This window comes from Trichechus manatus, unplaced genomic scaffold (genome assembly GCF_000243295.1).
Source record: "Trichechus manatus latirostris isolate Lorelei unplaced genomic scaffold, TriManLat1.0 scaffold00051, whole genome shotgun sequence".
Lineage (NCBI taxonomy): Eukaryota > Metazoa > Chordata > Mammalia > Sirenia > Trichechidae > Trichechus > Trichechus manatus.
The window spans coordinates 13,314,385-13,339,759 of record NW_004443987.1 but is presented as its reverse complement, the minus strand read 5'-3'; the positions used below and the strand labels follow the sequence as shown (position 1 = coordinate 13,339,759).

At 34.8% G+C, this 25,375-nt stretch overlaps 1 protein-coding gene across 1 annotated transcript in view; it reads left to right on the top strand.

The window, feature by feature from the left end:
- The window catches only part of PCDH11X (protocadherin 11 X-linked), a 944,132-nt gene that overhangs the window by 29,990 nt on the left and 888,767 nt on the right, over window positions 1-25,375 (top strand). The window contains exon 4 of the mRNA XM_004377548.3: window positions 16,207-16,265. Within this exon, the coding sequence (XP_004377605.2) occupies window positions 16,223-16,265 (43 nt within the window). The 5' untranslated portion in view covers window positions 16,207-16,222. The remainder of the gene's footprint in view (window positions 1-16,206; window positions 16,266-25,375) is intronic.

Below are 25,375 nucleotides of genomic sequence, written 5' to 3'. Positions count from 1 at the left end.
CTTTAATAATTCTTGTAAGTTTGGTTTGACTTTTACATATTCCCTTAATTTCTGTTTATCGGGAAGTGACCTAATTTCACCTTCAAATTTAAACTAGAGTTTTTCGGGATATATTATTCTTGATCGGCAATTTTTTTCTTTCAAGATTTTATATATGTCATCCCATTGCCTTCTTGCCTGCATGGTTTCTGCTGAATAATCTGAGCTTAGTCTTACTGATTCTCCTCTGTATGTGACTTGTTTCGCACGAGCTGCTCTGAGGATTCTTTGTTTGTCTTTGGTTTTCACGAGTGTGATCATGATATGCCTTGGTGATTGTCTTTTGGTGTTTCTCCTGTATGGAGTTCGTTGAGCTTCTTGAATGGCCAGCTTCTTATTGTTCATGATATTGGGGAAGTTTTCTGTCAGCAGTTCTTCAATGATCCTGTCTGTATTTTCTGTTTTCTCCCCCTGTTCTGGAATTCCAATCTGTAGGAAATTTTTGCTTTTGATTGTATCCCACATAACTCTCAGGGTCTCTTCGTTTTTCTTTGTTCTTTTTTCTGAGTTTTCCTGAAACAGGGTTGTATCCAAGTGTTTGTCTTCCATTCCACTGATCCTGTCTTCCACCATTTCAAATCTGCTTCTCAGCCCTTCTGTGACACTGTCCATTTCTGAAATCTTGTTGGTTGTTTTGAATTTCTAATTGTTGTCTTTGTATAATTTCTAGTTGTGAGTTTATTTTGGCATTTTGTTCCTGCATTATGTTACTGAATTCTTCCAGTTTTTTGTCTGTATTTTCCATGAATTTGTCTATTTTTTCCTTATGTGTGTCAGCTTTTTGCCTCAGTTCTTGGAGAATTCTGAGTATTAGAGATTTGAATTCCCTATTAGGTAGTTCTAGTGCATTTTCTTCCACTGGAAAGTCATCTGGTGTTTTATTTTGGTTGCTTACTGGAACTATCCTGTCCTGTTTTTGTAAATGTTTTGATATTGTCTTCTGTCTTCAGGCCATTCAGTAGTTACTTTTATCATTTATTGATTGTAGATTTGTTTGTTTCATCCCCCCTTGTTTTTTAAATTTGACTGTGTCTGAGCAGGCGGACTGTGTGTTCTTTGTTGTTTGCTCCTCTGTGAGCACAATACTTTTTGCTTCCTTCTCCAACTGGCAGGGTCAGTCACTCAGATATGGTACGGCAGGGCAGGTCTAGCTGAAGAGGAGTTACTGGGACAGGTTGTTCGGGGCACTTACCACAGCCACCAGGGCGGGCTGGTAATCAGTGCAGTGCACTTTCCAGCAGGCCGTGCCTGTGCTGCTTGGTGGTGTGATGTTAAGCGCACGGTGCAGGTATGCGGGATGTAGTGGGGAGATTGTTATGTGTGGAGCCAAGATGGATATGAGAGAGAGGAGAGAGGAACAGGAGCCAAAAACATACAACGAAACAAAAAAGAATGCTAGGGGAGCTTGCCGTTGGAGTGGAGAGATTAGACACTGTGAAATGGAGAAAAATAAAGGGGAAGAGGAAGAAAAGAAAAGAATGAATAAATAAAAATCAGAAAGATTAAAGAACCGCAAAGTCCCCAGGGATTCCACTGGTGTAGCTATGAGGTCTGGGGAGGTTGCTCTCAGGTATTGCAGTACAGCCTGTCTAGAAGGCATAGAGATATACAATGCCAGGTATTCAGGGAACAGAAAGAGAAAGAAGATATACAGAAACGAGAAACTGAGTAATGAAGAAAGACATAAAGGGGAAAAGAGGGAAAAGAAAACAAAACAGATTAAAAAGAAAAAAAGAAAAGTATAAGAAAAGCCCCCCAAAAAACTGGAAAAAAAAAAAAAAAAAAAAACGAACAAGTAAAGAAATGCCCTCAGGGATCCCTTTGCACTTCTGTGCAAGCCGAGGGTGTAGTCTCCTTGCCATGCAGTACTGCCTGGCCAGAAGGGGCTCCCAACTCAAGAAAAGGAGAAGAAAACAAACAGAAAATTCAAAACAAACTAACGAACAAAAGTCCCGGGATCCCACCAGCGCAGCAGCCCAGAATAGGAAGCAGCTCCACACTCGAATGGAGCTCCACAGCCCCTGAGGAAGAAGCAAAGATGGTGCACGGAGCCAGGTATTTGAGCGAAAGGAGGGGGAGGTGGTGTGAGGTAAGTAAGAAATCAAAAGAAGCAGAAAAAAAAGCAACACCAGTAGCGAACAAATGGCACTCAGAGAGCCAGCTAGTGCGGGCTGGTGGAATCCAAGCAGCCGGTGTTTCTCGGACAAGATACTGTGTCCACGGGAAGCAGAGGGAGCAGAGTGTGGGTGAAGAATGGTAGGGAGTGGGAAATCGTATAGCACAAATTTCCGGAGCTCTCCAGCCCCTCGGGAAGAAGCAAAGATGGCGCACGGAGCCAGGTATTTGAGCGTAAGGAGGGGGAGGTGGTGAGGGGTATGGAAGAAATCAAAAGAAGCAGAAAAAAGCAACACCAGCAGCCAACAAATGGCGCTTAAGAGAGCCGGCCCGTTCAGGTGGGTGGAATCCAAGCAGTCGGTGTTTCCCAGACAGGAGATTGTGGCCGCGGGAAGCAGAGGAGGATGAGTCGGGGTGAAGAAGTGTGGGGGGTGGGAAAGTGTATATCGGAAATTACGTTTTGTTTTGTCTCCTGCTGGAAGCTCCGTGAAGCTGCTTTCTCGTACCCCCTGTTTGCTAGTATCCGATAGGAGTCCAAGATGGTGGATCTGCGCTGCGCTAGCTGGTAGGGGACCTCTGCATGAATCTCTCCTCGCTCTCCGTTCTCTGCTTGTTTTCTCACTCCGTTTGGTGCTTGGCTGCATTCTTTATCTGTTCATTTGATGTTTTAGGGTTTCAGGATTGTTGTTTTCTCTGTTCGGCTTAGTTTTTCGGATCTTTGCTGTGGAGGGATGGCATGGTGCTTCTGCCTAGAGCACCATTTTGCCAGAAGTCCCTTGTAATTTTCTTTTTTTGTGGTGTCTTTATTTGATTTTGGTATCAGGGTTATGCTGGCTTCACAGAATGAGTTTGGGAGTATTCCATCTTTTTCTATGTCTGCAATACCTTTAGCAGTAGGTGTGTTAACTCTTCTCTGAAAATTTGATAGAATTCTCCACTGAAGCTATCTGGGTCAGGGCTTTTTTTTGTTGTTGGGAGTTTTTAAATTACCTTTTAAATATCTTCTTTTGTTATAGGTTTTTTTAGTTGTTCTACCTCTGTGTTTGTTTAGGTAGGTAGTGAGTTTCTGGAAATGTGTCCATTTCCTCTAGGCTTTTAAATTTGTTAGAGTACGATTTTTCATAGTATTCAGTTATGACTCTTTTCAATCCTGTTGGGTCTGTTGTGACATAGAGATATCATCTCATTTCTTATATGGGTTATTTGCTTCCTCTCCTGTTTTTCTTTTGTGAGTTTGTCCAATGGTGTATCTATTTTATTGATCTTTTCAAAGAACCAGCTTTTGGTCTTGTTAACTCTTTCAATTGTTTTTCTATTCTCTATTTCATTTAATTCTGCCCTAATTCTTATTACTGCCTATCTTCTGGTGCCTGAGGGCTTCTTTTGCTGCTCTCTTTCTACTTCCAGTTTTAGGGTTGTTGTTATGATTATAGTCCTTTCTTCTTATTGGATGTGTGCATTTATTTCTATAAACTGACCGGAGCACTGCTTTTGCTGTTTGCTACAGAGTTTCTGGTAGGATGTGTTTTCATTCTTGTTTGGTTCTGTGAATTTCTTAATTCCATCCTTAATTTCTTCTGTAACCCAGTAGTTTTTGAGCAACGTGTTGTTCAGTTTCCATGTGTTTGATTTTTTTTTTCTTGCTTTTTGTGTTGTTGATTTCTACTTTATGGCTTTGTGGTCAGAAAAGATGCTTTGTAATGTTTCGATGCTTTGGAGTTTGTTAAGATTTGCTGTATGGCCTAAGATGTGGTCTGATTTGGAGAATGTTCCATTATGCATTGGAGAAGAAAGTATACTTGGCTGCTGTTGGGTGGAGTGTTTGGTATATGTCTATGAGATCAAGTTGGTTGATTGTAGCATTTAGTTCTTCGGTGTCTTTTTTGAGCTTCTTTCTGGATGTTCTGTCCTTTACTGAAAGTGGTGTGTTGAAGTCTCCCACTCTTGTTGCGGAGCTGTCTATCTCTGTCTTCAGTGCTATTAGAGTTTGTTTTATGTATTTTGGAGCCCTGTCGTTGGGTGTATAAATATTTATTATATTTATGTCCTCCTGATGTGTTGATCCTTTAATCATATAGTGTCTTTCCTTATCGTTTGTGGTGGATTTTACTTTAAAGTCTGTTTTGTCAGAGATTAATACTGTCACTCTTGGTCTTTGAGTGTTGTTTGCTTGATATATTTTTTTTCCATCCTTTGAGCTTTTGTTTGTGTCTTTAAGGTGCGTCTCTTGTAGGCAGCATATAGATGGATCGTGTTTTTTTATGCAATCTGCCACTCTCTGTCCCTTTATTCGTGTATTTAGTCCGTTTACATTCAGTCAATTGTTATTTATGAGTTGAGCACTGTTATTTGATGTCTTATGCATGTGTCTAGGCAAAGGAGCTGTGCCTACTCTGGGTTCCTGGCTTAGGGGAGCTGGCAGTTTATTTTTTCCCCTTTTTGTTAATGTGTTCACTCTCCAAGGCAGGGAGAATGGCTCTGGGCTTGTGACGTATCGTGCTTCTGGCCCAGGGGACTGGGCAATTGCTCAAGCCCCTCCGGGACCCAGTGCGAAGCAGGGAGGTAAATTGGGAGAGGGGTTTTTACCTTAGGGAGGTTCTTTTGATCCGCACGGTAGGCCTTATGCAAATACTTATCTTTCGCTGATCGAGGGCTGCTTCTCTCTGGTTCTGAGTGGCGGTGTAGAATCTCTGGCACTCTGGTCTCTCCCAGTGCGAAAAGAGCGCTTCCGGAGCACCGCTGCTTGCCTGCCTCACCGCTCACCCCCGAGCTGATCAGGCCTGAAGGGCTCAGGCTCTCTTCGCATCCGATCTGGCAGCTCCTTGCTGCTTCTGAACCATCTCTCCCTCCCCCTGCCACTCAGTCCAGTTCCTCAACTCTGCCTTTTATATTCAGGGCTCCCAGATTGCCGTATATAATCAATTCACTTGTTTTTTCGATTCTTTGTTGTAAGAGGGTCTACCGGAAGCGTCTGACTACTCTGCCATCTTAGCCCTGCCTCCTATCCACAATTTTTTATGATCCACACAGTTGAATGTCTTTGCGTAGTCAGTAATAGACAGATAACATCTTTCTGGTATTCTGTGCTTCCAGCCAAGATCCATCTGACATCAGCAATGTTATCCCTCCTTCCATGTCCTCTTCTGAATCCGGCTTGACTTTCTGGCAGTTCCTTGTCCATGTACTGCTGCAACCATTTTTGGATTCTCTTCAGCAAAATTTTACTTGTATGTGATATTAATGATATTATTATTCTATAATTTGCACAACTTGTTGGATAACCTTTCTTTGGAAGGGGCACAAATATGAATCTCTGCCAGTAGGTTTGCCTGGTAGCTGTCTTTTACATTTCTTGGCATAGAGGAGTTATTGCTTGCGATGTTGGATTCATTTGTTGAAACATCTCAGTTGATAAATTCCATCAATTCCTGGAACCTTGTTTTTTGCCATTGTCTTCAGTGCGGCTTGGCCTTCTTTCCGTACCATCGGTTTTTGATCATATGCTATCTCCTGAAATGGTTGAACATTGACCAATTCTTTTTGGTACAGTTGCTCTGTTTATTCCTTCCATCTTCTTTTGATGCTTCCTGCGTTGTTCAACGTTTTGTCCGTAAAACCCAAACCAAACCCATTTCCATCGAGTCGATGGCCCATAGAATCCTTCAATAGTGCCATTCGAAGCTTGAATTGTTTCTTCAGTCCTTTAAGTTGAGAAATGCTCAGCATGTTTTTCCCTTTTGCTTTTCTAACTCCAGGTCTTTGTACATTTCATTGTAATACTTCACTTTTTCTTTTTGAGCTGCCGTTTGAAATATTTTGTTCAGATCTTTTATGGGATCATTTCTTCTCTTCTATTTGGCTAGTGTACTTTCCAAGAGCAAGATTCAGTCTCTTCTGACATCTATTTTTGTGTTTTCTTTCTTTCCTGTCTTTTTAATGACCTTTTTCCTTTGTTTGTGTATGATGTCTTTTCTGTCATCCCATAACTGATCTGGTCTTCAGTCATTAGTGTTCAGTGTCTCAAATCTATCCCTGAGATTTTCTCTAAATTCAGGTGGGATATACTCAAGGTTCTACTTTGTCTCTCATGGACTTGTTTTAATTTTCTTAAACTTAAACTTGCAAATGAGCAGTTGATGTTCTGTTCCACAGTCAGCCCCTGGCCTTGTTTTGACTGATATTGAGCTTCTCCAGTGTCTTTTTCAACAGATGTAGTGGATTTGATTCTTGTCTGTTATATATGGTGAGGTACATGTGTCCAGTGGCCATTTATGTTCTTGAAAAAAGATTTCAAATGAATATGTGCTTGGTCTTGCAAAATTCTAGTATAGTTTCTATCAGCAAGGCCATATTTTCTAATTACTGATCCTTCTTCTTTGTTTTTAACTTTTGCATTCCAATTGCCAGTAATTATCAATGCATCTTGATTACATGTTTGATCAATTTCAGACTGTATAAGTTGGTAAAAATATTCAGTTTCTTCATCTTTGGCATTAATGGTTGGTGTGTAAATTTCAATAATCTTCATATTAACTGGTCTTCCTTGTAGTCATGTGGATATTGTCCTATCACTAATAGTATTGTACTTCAGGATAGATCTTAAAATGTTCTTTTTGACAATGAATGTGACTCCATTCCTTTTCGATTTGTCATTCCCTGCGTAGTGTACCATATGATTTTCCAATTCAGAATGGCCAATACCAGTCCATTTTGGCTCACTAATGCCTAGGATATTGATTTTCAAGTGTTCCACATTGTTTTTGACAACTTTCAATTTTCCTAGATTCACACTTCATACATTCCATCTTCTGATTATTAACGGACCTTTGCAGCTGTTTGTTCTCATTGTGAGTTGTGCCACATTAACAAATGAAGGTCCCGAAAGCTTGACTCCATCCAGGTTATTAAGGTAGACTCTATTTTGAGGAGGCAGCTTTTCTCCAGTCATATTTTGAACACCTTTCAATCTGAGGGGCTCATCTTTCAGCACTACAGAAACCTGTCCACCATGGGTGACTCTGCTGGTATGAAATATTGGTGACATAGCTTCCAGCATCACAGAAACACACAAGCCACCACAGTACAACAAACTGACAGATGAGTGGTGGCTGTGCCTTTATCAACTCTCAAATAATTTCACTTTACTGCTCATCCCACATTAAAGTAACCTTATTAAGAAGGACTATGTATTTTGATAATTTCCATATAATAATGTCTATAAGCAGGAAATGAGTTTTCCTGGACATCTTTTTTGTATAATCCCCAGACCTTTGAGATTAATCTTTTCTTATTGATATAGTGATTTATATGAAGAATTGAATATCAGTGGAAAGTCTGACTAAATACCAGACAGAAAATATGAAGTTAAACCATATGAGATTGCTTTTTTTTTTTTTAGGTCAAAATCAGTTGACTATCTGCAGTTTCTTATGGTATAACCTAATAACCATAGTCCAGAAGATTTACTGCAAGTTAGAAACTTTCCTGTTAATAATTCATAAGTTATAATAAGTTATCAATGGAGATATTTGCTGAATATCCTCCTCACTTATGTAGATTTATCAGGACCATTACATGAGGCTTAAGTAAAAATTAGTTTTGGAGAAATCTTTATGAATAATGCATATTTCTGGAGAAAGTGAGATTTTTTAATGTGAGTTCCTGAAAAATGAAATGCAGTTCTGTTAAATGTCCTTAGTGAAAATTACCCAATTATGCTACATAAATTTCATTGAGATGTAGCACGAAGTAAATTTATTTTCCAATTCAATTACTTATTGAATGCGGGGATACTTTTTTCTGATAAGAAGGTAAGCATTTGAATCAAAGGATAGTGTTTAGTTCAGTCTACAGAAGACTTAAATTGTTTGCAGTTTAATTTGGGTTATGCAAACATGTGGAATGAGACCTCCATTTAATTGTTTATATCATTATCGAAAATAGAGAAAATTTTATTCCTAAGAAAAACTTAAATTAACAAAACCATTTGTTGTCAAATATCTTTACCATTTTGCCTACAATTACATTGTAATATACATCAGCTCTTTACTGGGTGATTCTCTTGATAGTTTTGATCTAGATTCTGATTCGAAAACATTTTTTCTTTTAGTTTAAGTGAACACATAAACATATTGTTTTCTGATATAAAGCTGTGTAGTAGTTAAGAGCTTAAGCTTGGAGTCAGATAGACCTGCTTTCAAATTCTAGCTGCACACCTTAATAGCTCCAGTAAACTTAGTCAAGTTACTTAAACTCTCAGATCCTCAATTTCCTTATATGTAAATGGAAGTGATAATAATAGTTCATATATTAATAGAAATGCTGTATTAAAGGCATTTAGCACAGTGCTTCACATATAATAAAAACTCATTAAATGATAACCATGGATTTCAGCTCATAGCGATCCTATAGGACAAAGTAGAAAGCCCCATAGGGTTTCCAAGGAGGTGAATTCGAACTGCCAATCTTTTAGTTAGCAGCCGAGCTCTAAACCACTGTGCCTCCAGGACTCCCAATAAATGATGGCTACTAATTTTAATAATTGATCACATGCTTTGGAAATTGTATTAAGATGAAACCAGCTATTGAATGTATCAAGATATCTGTCACACTAGAATTTGGAGAAACATAGATCTTTTCTCCTTTATGTTTTCTTTTAGTAAGATTGTGATTTATAGGGAATTACTAGTGTATAGATAATTTTGTCCATAGGCATTAGAATAGCCTGAGTGGAAAACTATCCAAGTTCTCAGTTTTCTTTCTACCACATATTGATAGTGTGATTACTGATAAAGCCAATAGTTTGTTAAATAGTGGAAATTTTACACTTATTGAATTGGAGGCATTGCTGGCAACAGTAATCAGTACAAATAAAGCATATTCTTATCTTGACAGTTTAAGGAAATGTTAAAGAAGTTTCCTCCCCTGTTACCAAATGGAAGTCTTTTCAAACTTAGCAGAATTAATCTCAATTCTTTCTTAAAAATCAAAGTTATTTTAAAGCATATTATTTAATTTAAATATATCATTTTTACTTAAGATTTTTGTGGTGATTCAGAATAGTGTTTATAAGTGTGCCACAAAACATGAAATGATAGTGTCGTATTTCAAATTGTTTTGGCCATTTATAATTGACCTGTGAGAAAGTAAGAAAAAAATTAAGACCCTTAAAAATTATCAGTAGTTCACTAGATTGAAATTTTAATTTGTTAAAGTTTATTTTTTATACAGTCTTTAGGAAAGTAATGAATTTATTAGGTTATTTGAGGAAATCCTACTTTAAAATAAATGTGACTTCATTGTTCTCAAACAACTACTCAGTCAACATGCATATGGTTGCAGGTTTTCTTGATTTTTTTTTTTACTAGCAATGATATTTTATTCCTAAACTGATCACTTTATCTGGACAAAGAGGACATAGTTTAAAATGTAATTATTGTTAAATTGTATATTTAGAATCTTTTTGGTTTTTAACCACCAGATATTTAAGTAACCTTGCTAATTGTGCATGTTTTTAAAAGATTAGTATGAAAATAGTAGACATATTATAAAATGTCATGATAAAAGACAACCAAGGGCATATTACTTAATCCTACTCAGAAAGACTTAATTTTCCTAAGCGATTCTACAAAATCCTAGAGAATGATCAAGAATAACATTTTTTCATTTTTTTAGCATGGTAAATTCAGAAAGTTTTGAGAACTAGTAAATGTAACAGTAAAAATGGCAAGAAAAATATTCAGTTTCCATTTATAAAAACTGAAATCACAAGAAGACTGATAAAATCGCTTACTGCCATTATTTCTAGAAGTTGCAGTTTCTCTTTGTGATATATTAAGAAAAATGATGAATATATCAAACTTTATTCTAAGGTAGACTTTTTTCATTAATATAGAGGATAATAATCAGACATAAGTTTCTTTCTATCACTGATTCTATTTCTACTCGCTGGATATATATAAAAATGCTTAATGTAGCATATTTAAATGTAGGAGTTGTTTTGCAGAGTTTTAGTCCTCAAAGTAAATAAATACTCATAGAAGATGAATTTTTAACACCCAGAATTTTGTTTATCCCCAAAATGCAGTTTCCTTATCTATTCTTCTGGCATTCTTTAAACTAGACACTAGACCCTGTTGATCTTGATACTGCATATATGTATGTGTGTGTACCTTTAAATCATTATTTGTAGTAACTTACTTCAAAAAGGAATTTAACATATTCTAAGGCTCTAATATTAGAATAGAAATATTCACCACAATGCTATTTATTAGTCACATGCAATGTAATTAGAGCAGTTTTACACTAAAATAAGGAACCAAGATAAATAAATGGAATGCTTGCTCCAAAAAATAGAAGGAAAACAAATTTTGGTAGTATGAAAGTGACATTGGATAAGTGCACTGCCTAGGACTTTTCTTGAATAATTTACTATATTTGATGTGAATAATTTAAAGGAGTATAAAGTGGGGAGATCAGCAGGACTGTACCGTGAGGGGGGAGAAGATTGTTATTCAAACTTGATTTAAATTGATTACCTTTGTAATGACCTGAGCTTGAATTTTTGGATCTGTTTATAATGAGTAGTCTAAGGATTTACTAACTTTTGAAAACTGGGGAAAAATATTCATGCTTTTTTCCCCTGTCTTGAGGTATGCCAAAAATAAAAGTTGCTTGAAGGATAAATGGAAAAAAAGTGAAGTAAAGTCTTGTATGTGCTAAAGCATAGCCACTTAGAGGGTTTGATTTACACTAGAAAAAGGTTTTCTTTTTTTTTTTCCAGGGGAGAATGGGCATTTTATGTTCTCACCTTTCACAGTTTTTACCGTTCTCTTAGATATCTTAAATTCTGTTAAGTAGAGATTTGTCATAATCTCCACAGTACACCTGTTTAAAATATTGTCACCCACAGAAATCTGAAACTGCAAAATAAACTTCTCAAGCTGATAAGTCACAATAAGTATAAATTTCAGTTACCTCACCTGTGGGAAATTCTTTTCCTATTGCTTGTCAACTAATAAGGCACCCAAGTGATGGGAATTTTAATCTCACTGAAGAGCTAAATTTTCTTATGGAAATTAAATTTGAATATGCAAATTAAAATTAGAGTTTGAGCTTAGATACCCTGGGTAAGGATAATAGGCAATGTGGAATTTGTTACTTGACCATTGATCACATTTATGGTGCCCTGAGGAAAAAATAAAAACAAAAACCTTCAGAAAATTTCCTAATGTTGACAGGGGCTGGTATCTATATTCCTTGGCATTTTTCCTTATTGATTGTATCCATGCTGTCCTACCTCAAAATGTACACAAGAGCAAAGAGTAGAAAACATTTTACCCATAGCTTCTGTCAAACCTAAATAAAGAGAAGAGTTTTGTACTATCAGTTTAGTTTCCTCTCACCAATAGTTTTTCTCTGCTTTTCTTCTATCTTAGCAAAATCTCGTCAGACCTTTCAGTTCTTCTAGCCATGCATTTGTTTGCTTGACTCTCTCTTAACTTTAAGACCCTTAGAATTACTTTTTGCTACACTGAGAAATCTTTATGAACTACTAGTTCTTTTAAAGATTTGTAATTTGTTTTACCTCAAGTATTCTTAATTCTCAGAGTCTCACAGACAGAAGTCGGGATAGTTCATTATCTGAACTGGTGAAGATATGCTGGCCAAACAGAAGAAAGTGACTTAAAACTGTAGCATATCACTTTATGTTAAACTTTCAGTCATCCTTTAATCTTAATGCAATCTCTGTATTTTTTCGTACACCTGACATTTTCTGTCATCTCTTGCTTTTCTACCCAGTGCACACTACAATCAGTATTGCTAGACTTAACTCTTGGCAGGTAGTTCATTGTAGTTGTTATGCTATACCTGAAATTTTATATTTTGTCCAACATCCAATTTTCCTACAATAAATGTGCTTAGGCTTTAAAGTAATTTTTGCTTCACTTTGAACTTATAAAAGTCATCCAGCTAACAGGGTAAAGTGGAAGAACCTAAAGCATTAAGTATTGGCCATTCTAGCTTTATTGCAACAGAATTTATCAATGATGAAGCTATTCTCTGAAAGGAGGTCAACTGTAGTTAACTATATTTTGGCTTCTATTCAGATCAGGTTTGTACAACTTCATCTTGAATTTTAGAGTATCTACCATTAAAAGACAAATATCCTAAATGTGTCATTGAGTCAATTACTACTTAAAAGTTGTTTTTGTAGGCAACTATATCTTCATCATTTAGTTTGGAGTGAATTAGGTACATTGACGTTGCATTAACAATAATCAGAAGTAATATAAGGAGAGATAAAAATGATTCAGTCCTCCAACATTCGCCACTTAATGTTTTTCCTTAATAATAAAAGTGTGTGTGTGTGTGTGTGTGTGTGTGTGTGTGCGTGTGTGAGAGAGAGAGATCATAAAAGTAGTTTTTTTCATTCACCCACTGACATACTATGTTGGATGGTCAAGCTCAAAGAGATATTTTTAATTTGGAGGAAGAACTTCTACTATTTGAGAATCCATATGTCAGCAAACTGTTTATCTACAATTTCTTGATTTTCATGTATCATTTTAGGAGGAAAAAAAATACCTATACTTAAGTCAAAGTGCACCTGACTGGTTCATATAATATTAAATGTCAAGAGCAACAACTTTTCAATGATCTTCTCTTGAGATACAAATTTCTTCTTATAAACATTAATGGAAAAAACATGCATGTCTGTTAATCATCTTTCTGGAACTCACAGTTGCATAAAAGAAATGATATCCATACCTGTTAGGTCTATGAATCCAGAGATAAAATCAGTTAAGAAAATTATCTATTACAGGACTGGTCTTGATTAAAAGCGGAGATATAACCCTGATTACCTCCCACATTTTAACATGCATTCAAACTGAATATATATTTATATTAAATACTTGATTATTTAAGATCCCATTTACTTAAATCAAGAGAAAATTCTTCAATTCTCCCTTTGTTTGCAAAGGAAGCAAAATGATTTTCTGGACAAAATAACATTAATTTCCAGAAACAAAAAAAAAAAAAAAAAATCAACAATGATCTCTGTAGATCAATATTAACTTTTATTCAATCTACATAAATTTTAATAAATTTATATTCTAAAGGAATGTGTGATGGATCTGGGCATCAGTAAATCTATAACTAATGTTATATATTTATGGCATATGTTTAGCCACCCTCACACATTATTAAAAGAAACAGAAAAACCCGTTGCCATTGAGTCGATTCCGACCCATAGTGACCCATAGTGACCCATAGTGACTCATAGGACAGAGAAGAACTGCCCCATAGGGTTTCCAAGGAGCGGCTGGTGGATTCAAACTGCCAACCTTTTGGCTAGCAACCCACCGCTTAAACACTGCACCACCAGGGCCCCACATCACGTTGTAGGGATGTCTTATTCCTCAGGAAGTGTTTTGATCTGCTCTTATAGATTAATACATGATGCAATATTTGCTGAGGTTTTTAAGCACTCTTCTTGGGCATAAAAAAGATTTGATAAATCTTAGGTGATCTGGCACCTCCCAATACGAATCCTATACAGGAATTAAAGTAAAATTCAAGTACGTTTTTGTTTAGCTACACTGACTATAGCTATCCTAGTCTTTGTTTTTAAATATAGAGACCAAGATGGAAGTTTAGGTAGATGATTAATGCTCACACTTTACTAGAGGTCTCTTTTAAGCATATCCTATCTCCATATTGGTTATATTTGTCTTTAGTAAAATTATAACTAACATATAAAGTTGGTTTGATTGCTAAAATATTAACTCATTTCAGTTAATTTGTATAACTAAAGAGCTCAAATTAAAATATGTTCCCTTATTTAGTCTCAACATTTTCATATAAAGCCAGTTATTTCTCCTGAGTTTACCTTATCTGTTCCTGGCACTAACCTCAGTCACTCAGACTTAAAAAGGCTTGGGCTATTTCCTTTTCCTTATCCCCACATCCCAGACTAAACTTAGAGACTTTTTTATCTTCCAATCTTTTCCCCTTCCAGCCTTTCTACAGCTTGTAGTTAATTCTTAAAAACATTTAAAGAACTACTTCCTACATGAACCTTTCCCTGATTCTATTATCCAAAAGTAATCCCAAAAGTATTTGATAACTTCCATAGCCTTTTGCTCTTTCCTTTGTCACTTAGCCTATTCAACATATTATTTATGTTGTATACTTCCTGTCTTTTCTCCCCCACCATATAAACTTACTATAGTGATTTACACACAGAGGTTGCTTAAAAATTACAGATAAACTAGATAAACTAGATGGATGGGTGGAAAATATGGAGTATCCTAACAAAACAATATTTCCTTAAGGAAATTCATGCATACCCCAAAATTGAATACAACACATGAAGTATCTCTGAACTGTGCTGTCCAATATGGTAGTTACCAGCTACATGTGGCTATATAAATTTAAATTAATTAAAATTAAGAATTCATTTCCTCAGTTGCAGTAGCCACATTTCAAGTGATTAAAAGCCACACGTGGCTACCAAATCGAACCATGCAAAAAGCTCTATTGCATAAGACTGCTCTAGAACTATTTGATGGTGAAAATTTGAGAGAAACACTCTTCTCTGGAATGCTAAGAAGGTCATAATTATAAAATAAGGCATAGGATTTCTATTTTCTGATATTAAAAAGTATAACTTACAGTAGTTTACAACATAAACAATTATCCTACAAAGAAGTACAATTATATGAGTATCATTCTAGTCACTTTTTCATTTAATTTGTAATTTTTTGCAACACCAGTGATATGAAACACAAAATATAATTTGAATAGGTAGGAAGTTGCCATAATTTCTACATAAAAATGTATTAAATGCTTTTATAGATCTGGCTTAATTAGAATTAAGAATGTAACAGTTTGGGCTGGCTTTTCAAAATTTTAAGAGCTTCTTCCATACTAACAAATGGAAAAACCTTTCCAGCATCCTCTGTTTCAAAAAGTGTTGTGGACTTTTTGTTTTTTAATCCAAGAGAGATCCATAAGATCATATTGAAAAACACAGTCTTTATGTTCCTTGCTTTCCTTTTTCCAAAATCTAAAATTGTGCAATGCAAAAACCATTAACTTTTTCTTGATTTGTAGCCATTACAGCATATTGGAGGATTCTGCCATATGATGATGGACCTCTGTCATGTGTTGTCTACTTTTTGAATTTAGATTTGTGGTTTCTTGAAATCCAACTCAAAGTGTTTGACTTACCACAGGAAAATCCTTTTGTGAGTAAGGATTCCACAGATCACATACCAGAGAGGTCTTGCCTCAGCTGCTCTCAACTTTATAGTCTTGTGACGAAGCTGACAAGCTTGGGTGAGACAATGTTTTGCTGTCCTCCTTACTGAATTAGAAATTCCCCCCTAGGATATTATTAATTGATATCAAGAGGATTATAGTTGAGATTAGTTTCATGACTGAAACTAATAATGTAATAAAATTGAAATTGGTATGTAGGTAATTATGCATTCTTAGTCACATAATACTTGAATAATAATATTCAAGGCATGATCATTTTTCTCAGTCAGTAAATAAATACTACTATCCAATGGGGATAGTATAATCCATATATGTATTACGTTGAATCAATGCTTTCTAATATTTGCTAAACCTACTGCAAATTCCCAATTCTGTGTATTAGGTTCATAAATCTATTATAATGATCCAGGGATAAAGACTAATTAGTGGAAATGGTATTTTTATTTAAGCTTTTCTTAGCAGACAGATACGGATAGCAGAGACCTCCCATTATTTTGAATTCCTGGAATATTTTGTGTCTATATTCAGAGTGCGGGATGATTTGCTGCTAACAGCACTTTATCTACCATGGAATACAGAATAATTACGTCACTGAGACTAAAGGAACTTTGGAGATCTTGCAGTAGAACCTTTCACCTAGTACAGCATTTGTGTTATTAAAGCCCTGTCTTTTTAGTGCATCTAATTTATTTAAGTTTGAAATAATTACATTGTACTGGAGACAAAGACATTTTTCCCCCCCTCTTTTCATCCTCCACCCCACAGCTGACTGCAGAACACTATGAGGACTGTACGAAAGTGGGTTTTAGTTCAGATATTTCAAGGTGAGTTTTGTATACCTTAAATAACATGTAAGTCATCATTACTCTAGGTCTTTTCAGAGGTACTGACTTTTTCTGAACTCCTATTTTTAGTATTTAAACTTTTATTTTTCTTACAAGATTTGTTTCAAGCTTAAAACGTTAACAGTGAGGATGGATGAGGGGAGAGGAAGATTATATGAAAATATATTGATTAATATTATGTGGAGAGATACGTAAAACAGCAACAACAAAAATCCCACAAGTTATAGTCACTGTCTATTGGCTTGGATGATCACATATGTCATCAATGTATTATCAGTTTCTAAATAATTAATTATGAGAAAAGATGCAACACTAAATTCCTTCTGAAGATAGCCTATGGACACTTAAAAGCCCTTTTGGATGATTCAGAGATGTCATTAGGACTATCCATGTAGCCAGCCATAAATTACAGAAGTGCCAATTTTCAGAAAAAATACCTATTCTGTGGACTATCAGCATCCTGGATAGAGGGACTGTGTCTTCCTCATATTTGCCTTTCAGATGCTTGGTGCATGGAAGTAGAAGAACAAATAGATACCAAACTAGAAAACCAAAAAAACAAACCTGTTGCTGTCGAGTCAATTCTGACTCATAGCGAGCAACCAAACTAGCAAACAAGTAATTATTGTAATTAATAAACATATGGGATTTCTTGCACCGGTAGGAAGATGATTTGATTAAACAAACTAATACTCCATACCTCCAAATCTTTATTTAAATGAATAACTGTTGTTTAAAATTCTATTTAGTTAAACGAAATTTGGAAACGGTGCAAATTGTCATGAGGTTTTAATTTATTTAAAAAATCATTTAAGTTTGTAGACAAAGGTATAACGTGTCCTCCAACCATCCCTTCAACCTTGTCACATTGCTACTGATATAATAACACAGTATATGTTAAAATAATATATTTAAATTCTTCACCACAAATTCCTATTTTTTTTTTTTTGCCTTCCATGCCGCAAAAGAAAGTAGTGAAATATGTGCCCCCTGGCATTGTTAAAAAAAGAAATTTCTTGGAAGTTTTAGTCAATGCTAAATTTCTTAGGCACTTTACTCCTTATTTAGGGGAAAAAATATTTAAACAACCTCTTTTACTTTTTGTATCATTATGATTACTTGCCTCTATTCCCCCTAGGTACTCAAATCCAGATAATTTCATTGTTGCCCAAGACCTCCCAGACCCTGCAAATCACCTTACCTTCCCCCTATGCTTTTCAGTCCTTCAATTCTCTCAGTCACTGTAGTCATTTCCTGCAGTCATTCCATTCCAGTTTTCCCATGTATCTCCCAGTCCTTTTAGCCTCTATAATTCTTCCAATTTCCTACCCAATCCTTAGGTTCCCTGTTATTGCTGTCACCCTAGTTTTCCCCAGTTAGTTTCCACCCATTCTTGTCCTGCTTACCAAAAAACCCAAACCTGTTGCCGTCGAGTCGATTCTGACTCCGAACGACCCTATAGGACAGAGTAGAACTGCCCCATAGGGTTACCAGGGAGCAGCTGGTGGATTCGAATTGTCGACCTTTTGGTTAGCAGCCTGAGCTCTTAACCACTGCACTACCAGGGCTCCTGTCCTGCTTAGGCTCCATGAACACTTACTATTCTGTTGTGGTTGTGGCCATTGAGTCAATTTCAAGTTGTAGTGACCCTATAAGACAGAGCAGAACTGCCCCATAGGGTTTCCTAGGCTGTAATCTTTCTAGAAGCATATCGCCAGGTCTTTTCTCCCAAGGGGGGGACTGGTGAGTTTGAACCTCCAATCTTTCCATTAGTAGCTGAGCACTTAACCGTTATGCCACCAGGGCCCCTTACTTAATTAGTCGGTTCCCTCCTAATCCTCAAAATGATTCCTCTCCTCTCTTTAATCATCCCTTGCCTCTTCTTAGTACCCTTATTCTTCCCAAGTTTCGTCCACAGCCCCTTCCATGTCCTCTGATCCTTCCAGTTTCTCTTAGTGCCTCCTAGTCTTTCCCAAATTATTCAAGCCCCTTACAGGTAATTGGAACATAATTCATCACATTGATACTGTTTTACAAACAGCTTGAGTTTACAGACTACCATGTATAACACAGTTTATAGTTTAATCTTCTATGGGTTGATTTAATTTTATTCTTTATTGCCCCTAACACGCACATGGCATTTTACATACCTGATATCTGTACTAGGCTTGCTTCCAAAAGAACTTGAGGAAGTGAAGGGGGGTTACAAAAATATTAGGAGGCCCAGTCTCTGTTTTGATGGTAGTAGTTTATCATTAAAATAACAAATTCAAAGGAAATGTGCGATTTGAATGTCCTGACACGTAGTAACTACGTAATGGATCCGTCCCAAATTAAAGTTAAACAAAACTCATTGCTCCAAGACTTTCCTGTAATTGTCACATTTTAGCTACAAGCTCTTTAAGCACTTATATTCAATATTATCCTTACTCTTATCCTTATTCAGATATTCTCCATGTGATGTTAATCTGTGAAAGTTTCTTAGCGGAATGAGTTTTGAATTTCCCTGAAGCAGATAACGACCTTGGATAACCAGAGAAGATGGGGAAAATATGGATAGTGAGTAGGGGTTGGCTTGGCCAAAGAGGTCATAGATTATAAATTAAGGAAAAAGATACATGTTGGAAGCAACTAATTAAGGACCTTGAATGCTAGGGGTCAGAGTTTAGATTTATATATATTTCAGTAGAGGCTAAGTGCAGTTTTGTGTGTTCAGTTTGTTATTGTTTTGTTTTGTTTGTATATAATGCTTTACAAAATAATATTTATTTTCCAAAATCATAAAGTAAAAGTAGTCTATAAAATAAAGTACTGACTGAATAGATACTATATTTGCATTACAAAAAAAACCTTTTTTCTGAATTAAAAAAACACAAAAGAGGTGGAGAAGCTGTCCTTATGTCAAATCTGACTCATTTTAACAGTTCCTCTCAAAAATTAGCAGCAGTAATTAGTGGAAAAATTTGAAGGTGCAAAGTTGTAGTTGTCAGCTATAACAAGTTTTAATTGTGTGTTATTATTTTAAAGTGATTCAACTTTACAGAAGTTGATTTTTTTTCATTTTCAATACAAAATCATGATGACATAATTGACATATTTTAGATTAAACTATTTTAGAAATCTCTTGATTATGTGAGATGTGTTTGCTTTAATATTTTGAACACAGTACTGGATTATAGGATTTAAAGTTGTATTATAACTATTGAATTCAAATCTGCACCCTCCACTTTTTCTAATTTATACTTGTTCTTAAATTTTTTAAATAACAATTAAAATCATCCAGTGAGTCTATATGTCTCCTATTTCATCAAAGGAATAAATAGGTCAATATAGGCATTTGAAAACCAATCATCATAATATCTAGAGATAAATGTCAATGGAATATGTCCTTCTTGAAAATGTTATCAAGATTTATCAAATTTTGAGGTGAGATAGCAACAAAATATCCTGAAAATGGAAAACCATAATTAAAACACTGTTTTAAAACAAGCTTTACATATAAATTATATGAAAAGAAATGTTATCAAGCTAGGAAACAACCGTAAAATTACTACCTACAGAGATAACAAAGCATGTAGTCTTTAACCTTATAGGCATGATTTTAAAACCAATAAAAATTATATGAAGTATAATTGGTGACTAGAAGATATATTAGCCTTACATATGAGATTGTAGTGTAAAATCCTTCAGAGCTGTGGCATTTCTCATAATTAACATTCATTACGCAAATGATTAAAGATTTATAATTAAAGCTTATTTCAATCATAGAATGTTAGAACAAGAAAGGATCATAAATATGAACTCCAACCCTACTCACCTTAAATGAGGAAATGAGGTCCAGAGTGATTAAATTACTTTGGCAAAGTCATGTAGCTACTTATGGGGAGAGTTAAACTAGAATTAAAGTCTACTATTTTTTTCACAACATTGGACATGCCTTTGTGACTATATGAAAAAACCAAACCCGTTGCCTTCTAGTCTATTCTGACTTATAGCGAACCTATAGTGACCCTATAGGACAGAGTGGAACTGCCCCATAGGGTTTCCAGGGAGTCAGCTGGTGGATTCAAACTGCTGACTTTTTGGTTAGCAGCTGAGCTCTTAACGACTGCACCGCCAGGGCTCCTTTGTGACTATAGGATATACAAACACTTTTGTTTATTTTCTTTAGTTTAGTAATACCAATAGCAACCATTACAAACACATACAGCAGTTATGTTCCAGAAACTCGTCTAAGTACTTGAAATACATTAATTCGCTTAGTCCTCACAATAACACTATGAATCAGATTCTATAATTATCCCCGTTTTACACTGAGACATAGAGAGCTTAAATAACTTGCTTAAAATCACACAGCTACTAAGGAGTAGATCTTGGATTCAGACCCAGGCAATGTGTCTCCAGAACCCATGCTAGAAAATCTTAAATAATTAAAAAAAAATTATCTGGTGAAAGGGCAGTTTACATTTGGATCTAATAACATTTTATGACTTTGATTTTTAAGTACCGGAAATGAATGGTTGTCTTAATTTCTGCGTTAAATACACTTAGCAATACCTTGAAAGGAATGATCTTGTCACAATGTATGTGAATCCTTAGATGAATGATTTGTCTAAAGTCAATACTGATCATTAAGACAGTTTAAAGAACGAAGTCCTTCATTTAATAGTTTATATGGAGAAATTTTAATTTTTAAAAGTAGAAAATCAAACCAAAAGCATATTTAAACAATTCCTCTAGGAAATGGCTTGTGTGTGTGTGTGTGTGTGTGTGTGTGTGTATGTGAGCGTGGTGGAATTAGCTATAGACTATTGTTTTCATATACTTCATAATGAGTATAGATGCAAAATAGATTTTACATTTTCTCATGAATGTTGCACACAACACAGAAACAAAAGTCCTATTTTTTTTCTATGTTGTTTTAGTGTGTGGACTCAATTGTTAGTTTGAAAATAATACTGGGTAAAATCATGCCCTATGAAAGAGAATATTTTGACATACTGATGCATGAGAAAGAAAGAAGTAGGTGTAAAATGAAAAACAAATATAGAAACATTTCATAATGAATATGGAAAAGGTAAAAAAAAAGATCCTTGCTGACAAAATGTCCATATAAATTTAATGTATGAAACATGAAGTATTACAATATTATAGTAAATTCTGAAAATTTTCAGTATGAGAACATTAAAATGAAATTAGATTATTAGATCTTCCACACATAGCCTTTCTTCATTTTTTATTCAAATAGAATTGAGAGAGAATAAAATTAAAATGGAGAGGAACTGACTCATAAGAAATAGGAAATTTTTGGAAAAATGGGATTAGCTTCAAGACTGGACATTGTGTAGGGAAAACCGAAAATTTTTCTTTTCTAGTGGCTTAACTATAACTTTGGCTAAGTTCTTTAAACTATCTGAGTAATTTTCTTCATTGACATTTATTTACTAAAATATATATGTCTATGTTAATAAATAAAAATAATAAATCATCAGCATCCGTTAAGACTGTATCCAGGACGGTGCAGAACTTTGAGGTCAGTGATTAAGTCTGGGCAATAGTAGAAATAATGAGGAAATATATAAACTGTAGCAGTCAATGTGTATCAGTTCACTGACTGTTAAGTTCAGAGAAATAAGACAGCAGTGCAGGCAGGGGCACAATAAAGAAAGATTAAGCGTGAAATGATCATTTGATATATTAGAAAACAGTGATTTGCATTGTATGGTTCTATATTAGAAGTATTTATTTGTAGTATGCATGCATTTTTGCTATTATTAAGCAAGATAGTGACAAACTTACATAGTTGCCTATTAGGATATTTGCACTATACCCTTCAGTTTCCTGTAGGAAGCTCTTGAAGAATTGCTGAATTCTGTTATGCATCATATTTTCATATTATCCGTATAAGGATTATGATAGTGGTAAATCAGAAGAATATGGTGAGTACTCTACACTTCTATCAACCCTACCCAATATACTAAAAACTATCAAGTGGGTTGTTGTGTTGGTATATTACTACTTCATAATTTTAGTGTCTCAGATACAGTACATTTATTTATATAGCATTTCTCATAGGTTTTATTTGGATCGTATAATGTTTTATCAAAATAAATGTTTTAAGATATTATTTATTTGTAAATATAAAACAGTTTTTTTTCCCTGTTTGTCTCAGAGGATATCAAGGAATGTGACTTATAATTTAAAATGAGAGGAAGTTTGACTGTTTCTCCTTAAACTAAAAGTTACCAATGTCTTAAAGAATATTCATTATCTAATAGTTTTAAGATTTAATACCATAAAATAAGATTAATTCCTAAATGGCTCAATGATACATTTTACTGAGCTATTCCACTTTATCTCCCCCACCACCACCTATGAATTAGGTACCTCAATCATCATTTCACTTTCCTGGGGGCATGCACAGCTCAAGATTATTGACCTCCTGATGTAGATCAGCTTTGTCCAGCAGAACTTTTTGTGATGATGGATATGTTCTATAATCTATGCCATGTAATATTGCAGCCACTAGCCACATTTGCCCACTGAGCTCTTGAAATGTGCTTAGTGTGACTAAGGAATTGAATTTTAAATAAATTATAATCTTAATAGCCCTATATGGTGAGAACTGCTATATTGGGCTCCTCAACTCTAGATGCTCAAAGTATAAATATGACTAAAGTGTGGGAAAGAGACTGCTTTTTTCAGGGCATAATTACATTTGCTTCTAAATTTTGTTTTTGTGCCATCTGTAGTACCCAGTCTTGATGCAAAGTATTTTTAATGTGACTAGCAATAGCCATTATTTTCTAGGTTGCCAGTTAATAGGAAGAGTTAATGCAGCATGTGATCACAATTTCCTAGGGTGACAGTTATAGAAATAGTGAAATAGTTCTGATTGTGATCACTCACCATTCTTTCATCTCCAAAAAGGAGTTGAATGTCTCTGAAGAGAAAAAAAAATCTTTCAGTATTCACAATATTTCTTGTAATGATAAGAAAATTTGAAAATAGTATTATAAGTTTATCAACTGTATAAAACCAAACCAAACCCATTGCCATCGAGTCAATTCTGACTCACAGCGACCCTATAGGACAGGGTGGAACTGCCCTATAGGGTTTCCAAGGTATCAATTGTATACAAATTGTAATTTAAGTAAAATGAAACAATGGAATTTTTTCACTCATTTAGTACTCTATTTCAACTTGAATCATCACAGTTTAAGCTGTAATTCCAAAAACAAATTTTTTGGGGGAAAATTTCACTAATAATTTGAGCCCGTAGTACCTAATAGAAAGAACGGTGTCTTTTATTTTCTTTCTTTTATATCTCTTTTTCAAAACCAAAGTGAAATCAGTTTTTGAGAAGATAAATTTATAATTGTTTGCAAACCTTCATAACTAAGCAGAGTTGAAATTATGTTTTTCTTAAGCAGCACAATAGCTAAGTTAAGTAAAAATAGGAATGGCTGAAAATGTCTAAATAAAAATATCTTTTTGGTCTCTATATGTTCATCACTCGAAAATGCACTGGTGTGGAAAAAATGGAAGTACTGCCTTTTGGGACCATCTTTGTATGAGAGTAACTCTGATCACAGGGCTTGCATTTCAACTATTGTGTAAAGTGATGGCATTTCAACTGGTAATTTTCATTGAAACTATCTCTCTTTGTGTGCACACATACATGCACACACACTCATATTGGCATGAAGACTTTTATTATAAACTTAAAAATAAAAATATCTCATGAATATTCCACAATTAGGATTTGGCTAGTATTTGATAGAAGATGGAACTTGCATATTTTTGACTTTCCATTTGACAGTTACTTAAAGTCATTGTGAGGTTTATATACTGCATGATTTATAAGAAAAATTGTAGCACATAATGCTTTTTCCAATGTGCTAATCTATCACCTCATAAAGGGAAGACTACTAGTGTTTGAGAAAGCATGGAGTATGCTGCATGAAGGCTAATAATGAAAGACATCACTTTTAATTCCTTTATGAATCTGAGTGGGTAATCCGAAGTGGGAAACATAAGAAAAAGGAAATAAATAAGAGAAACCTATAAATATTTTGAAGAAGTGCAGGATTAGTTAGTTAATTTAATTTTTTTGTTTCCTGCTAGCTGGGAAAACGGTTTTCCTAAGAAAAACTTAGTGCAGTTTGTAATGAAAAACGACTGCAGATGAAGACTGTGCTTGAAATATACTCTTATCAGAAAAATTTACAATAGAATATGTATGAGATAATGAACACACCAAGTTATAAATCATTCTTACTGTTCCCTGGAGTCATTGCCAGTCTTTGTAGTAATATGTTCTTGAAAAAAAAAAAAAAAAAAAAAGAGCTCAAACCAGAAGAATTGAAAACCCAAAGCTTCAACAAACATTTCTTGAACACTTATGTATTTGGCATAAAGACTTACTAATTCTCAGTATATGTTTGAAATTAATTTACTTTCAGAAAGGAGAAATACAGTATACAATATGGATCTATCCAATTATTTTGATTTAAAACCGATTTTTGTGGAGGAAAATTATACCTGAATTGCTATTTTGAAGACCTAAAACTTTAGTTATGATGTAGATCTTTACATGTGGTAAAGAGACTTCTCTTGAAAAATATCCAGTATTTACTGCCTATGTTTGTAGTCTTTCAAATATAGTAATAATATTGAAGCAGGACCCAACAGGCCTTCTCTAAAATTGGAATTTCTCAAATTGAGCAAGTTGTTTTTGAATGTCCAAATTGAAGTTTGTATGATTAGTGTTATATTTATATTTGGAATTAAAATGTAATTTGAAATAATAACCCAGTACAGGTTTGAGCAATATTGTGAAATCAGCAAAACACTTTCTTATGTATTAATTAAGAAGAATGAGAAGGAAAAATAGTAGAAATACCACCATTTGTAATTTATCTTTGTGTGAGCAGCTTGTAAATACATTTGGATTGTATCCATTATAGACACTATTCTTTTTTTTTTTTTTTTTAACGCCATTTCAAAAATTTTTTTTACATACACATTTAAGTGACATTGACTACGCTCTTCTAATTGTGCTGTTATTCTCGCTTAAGATGAAGGCT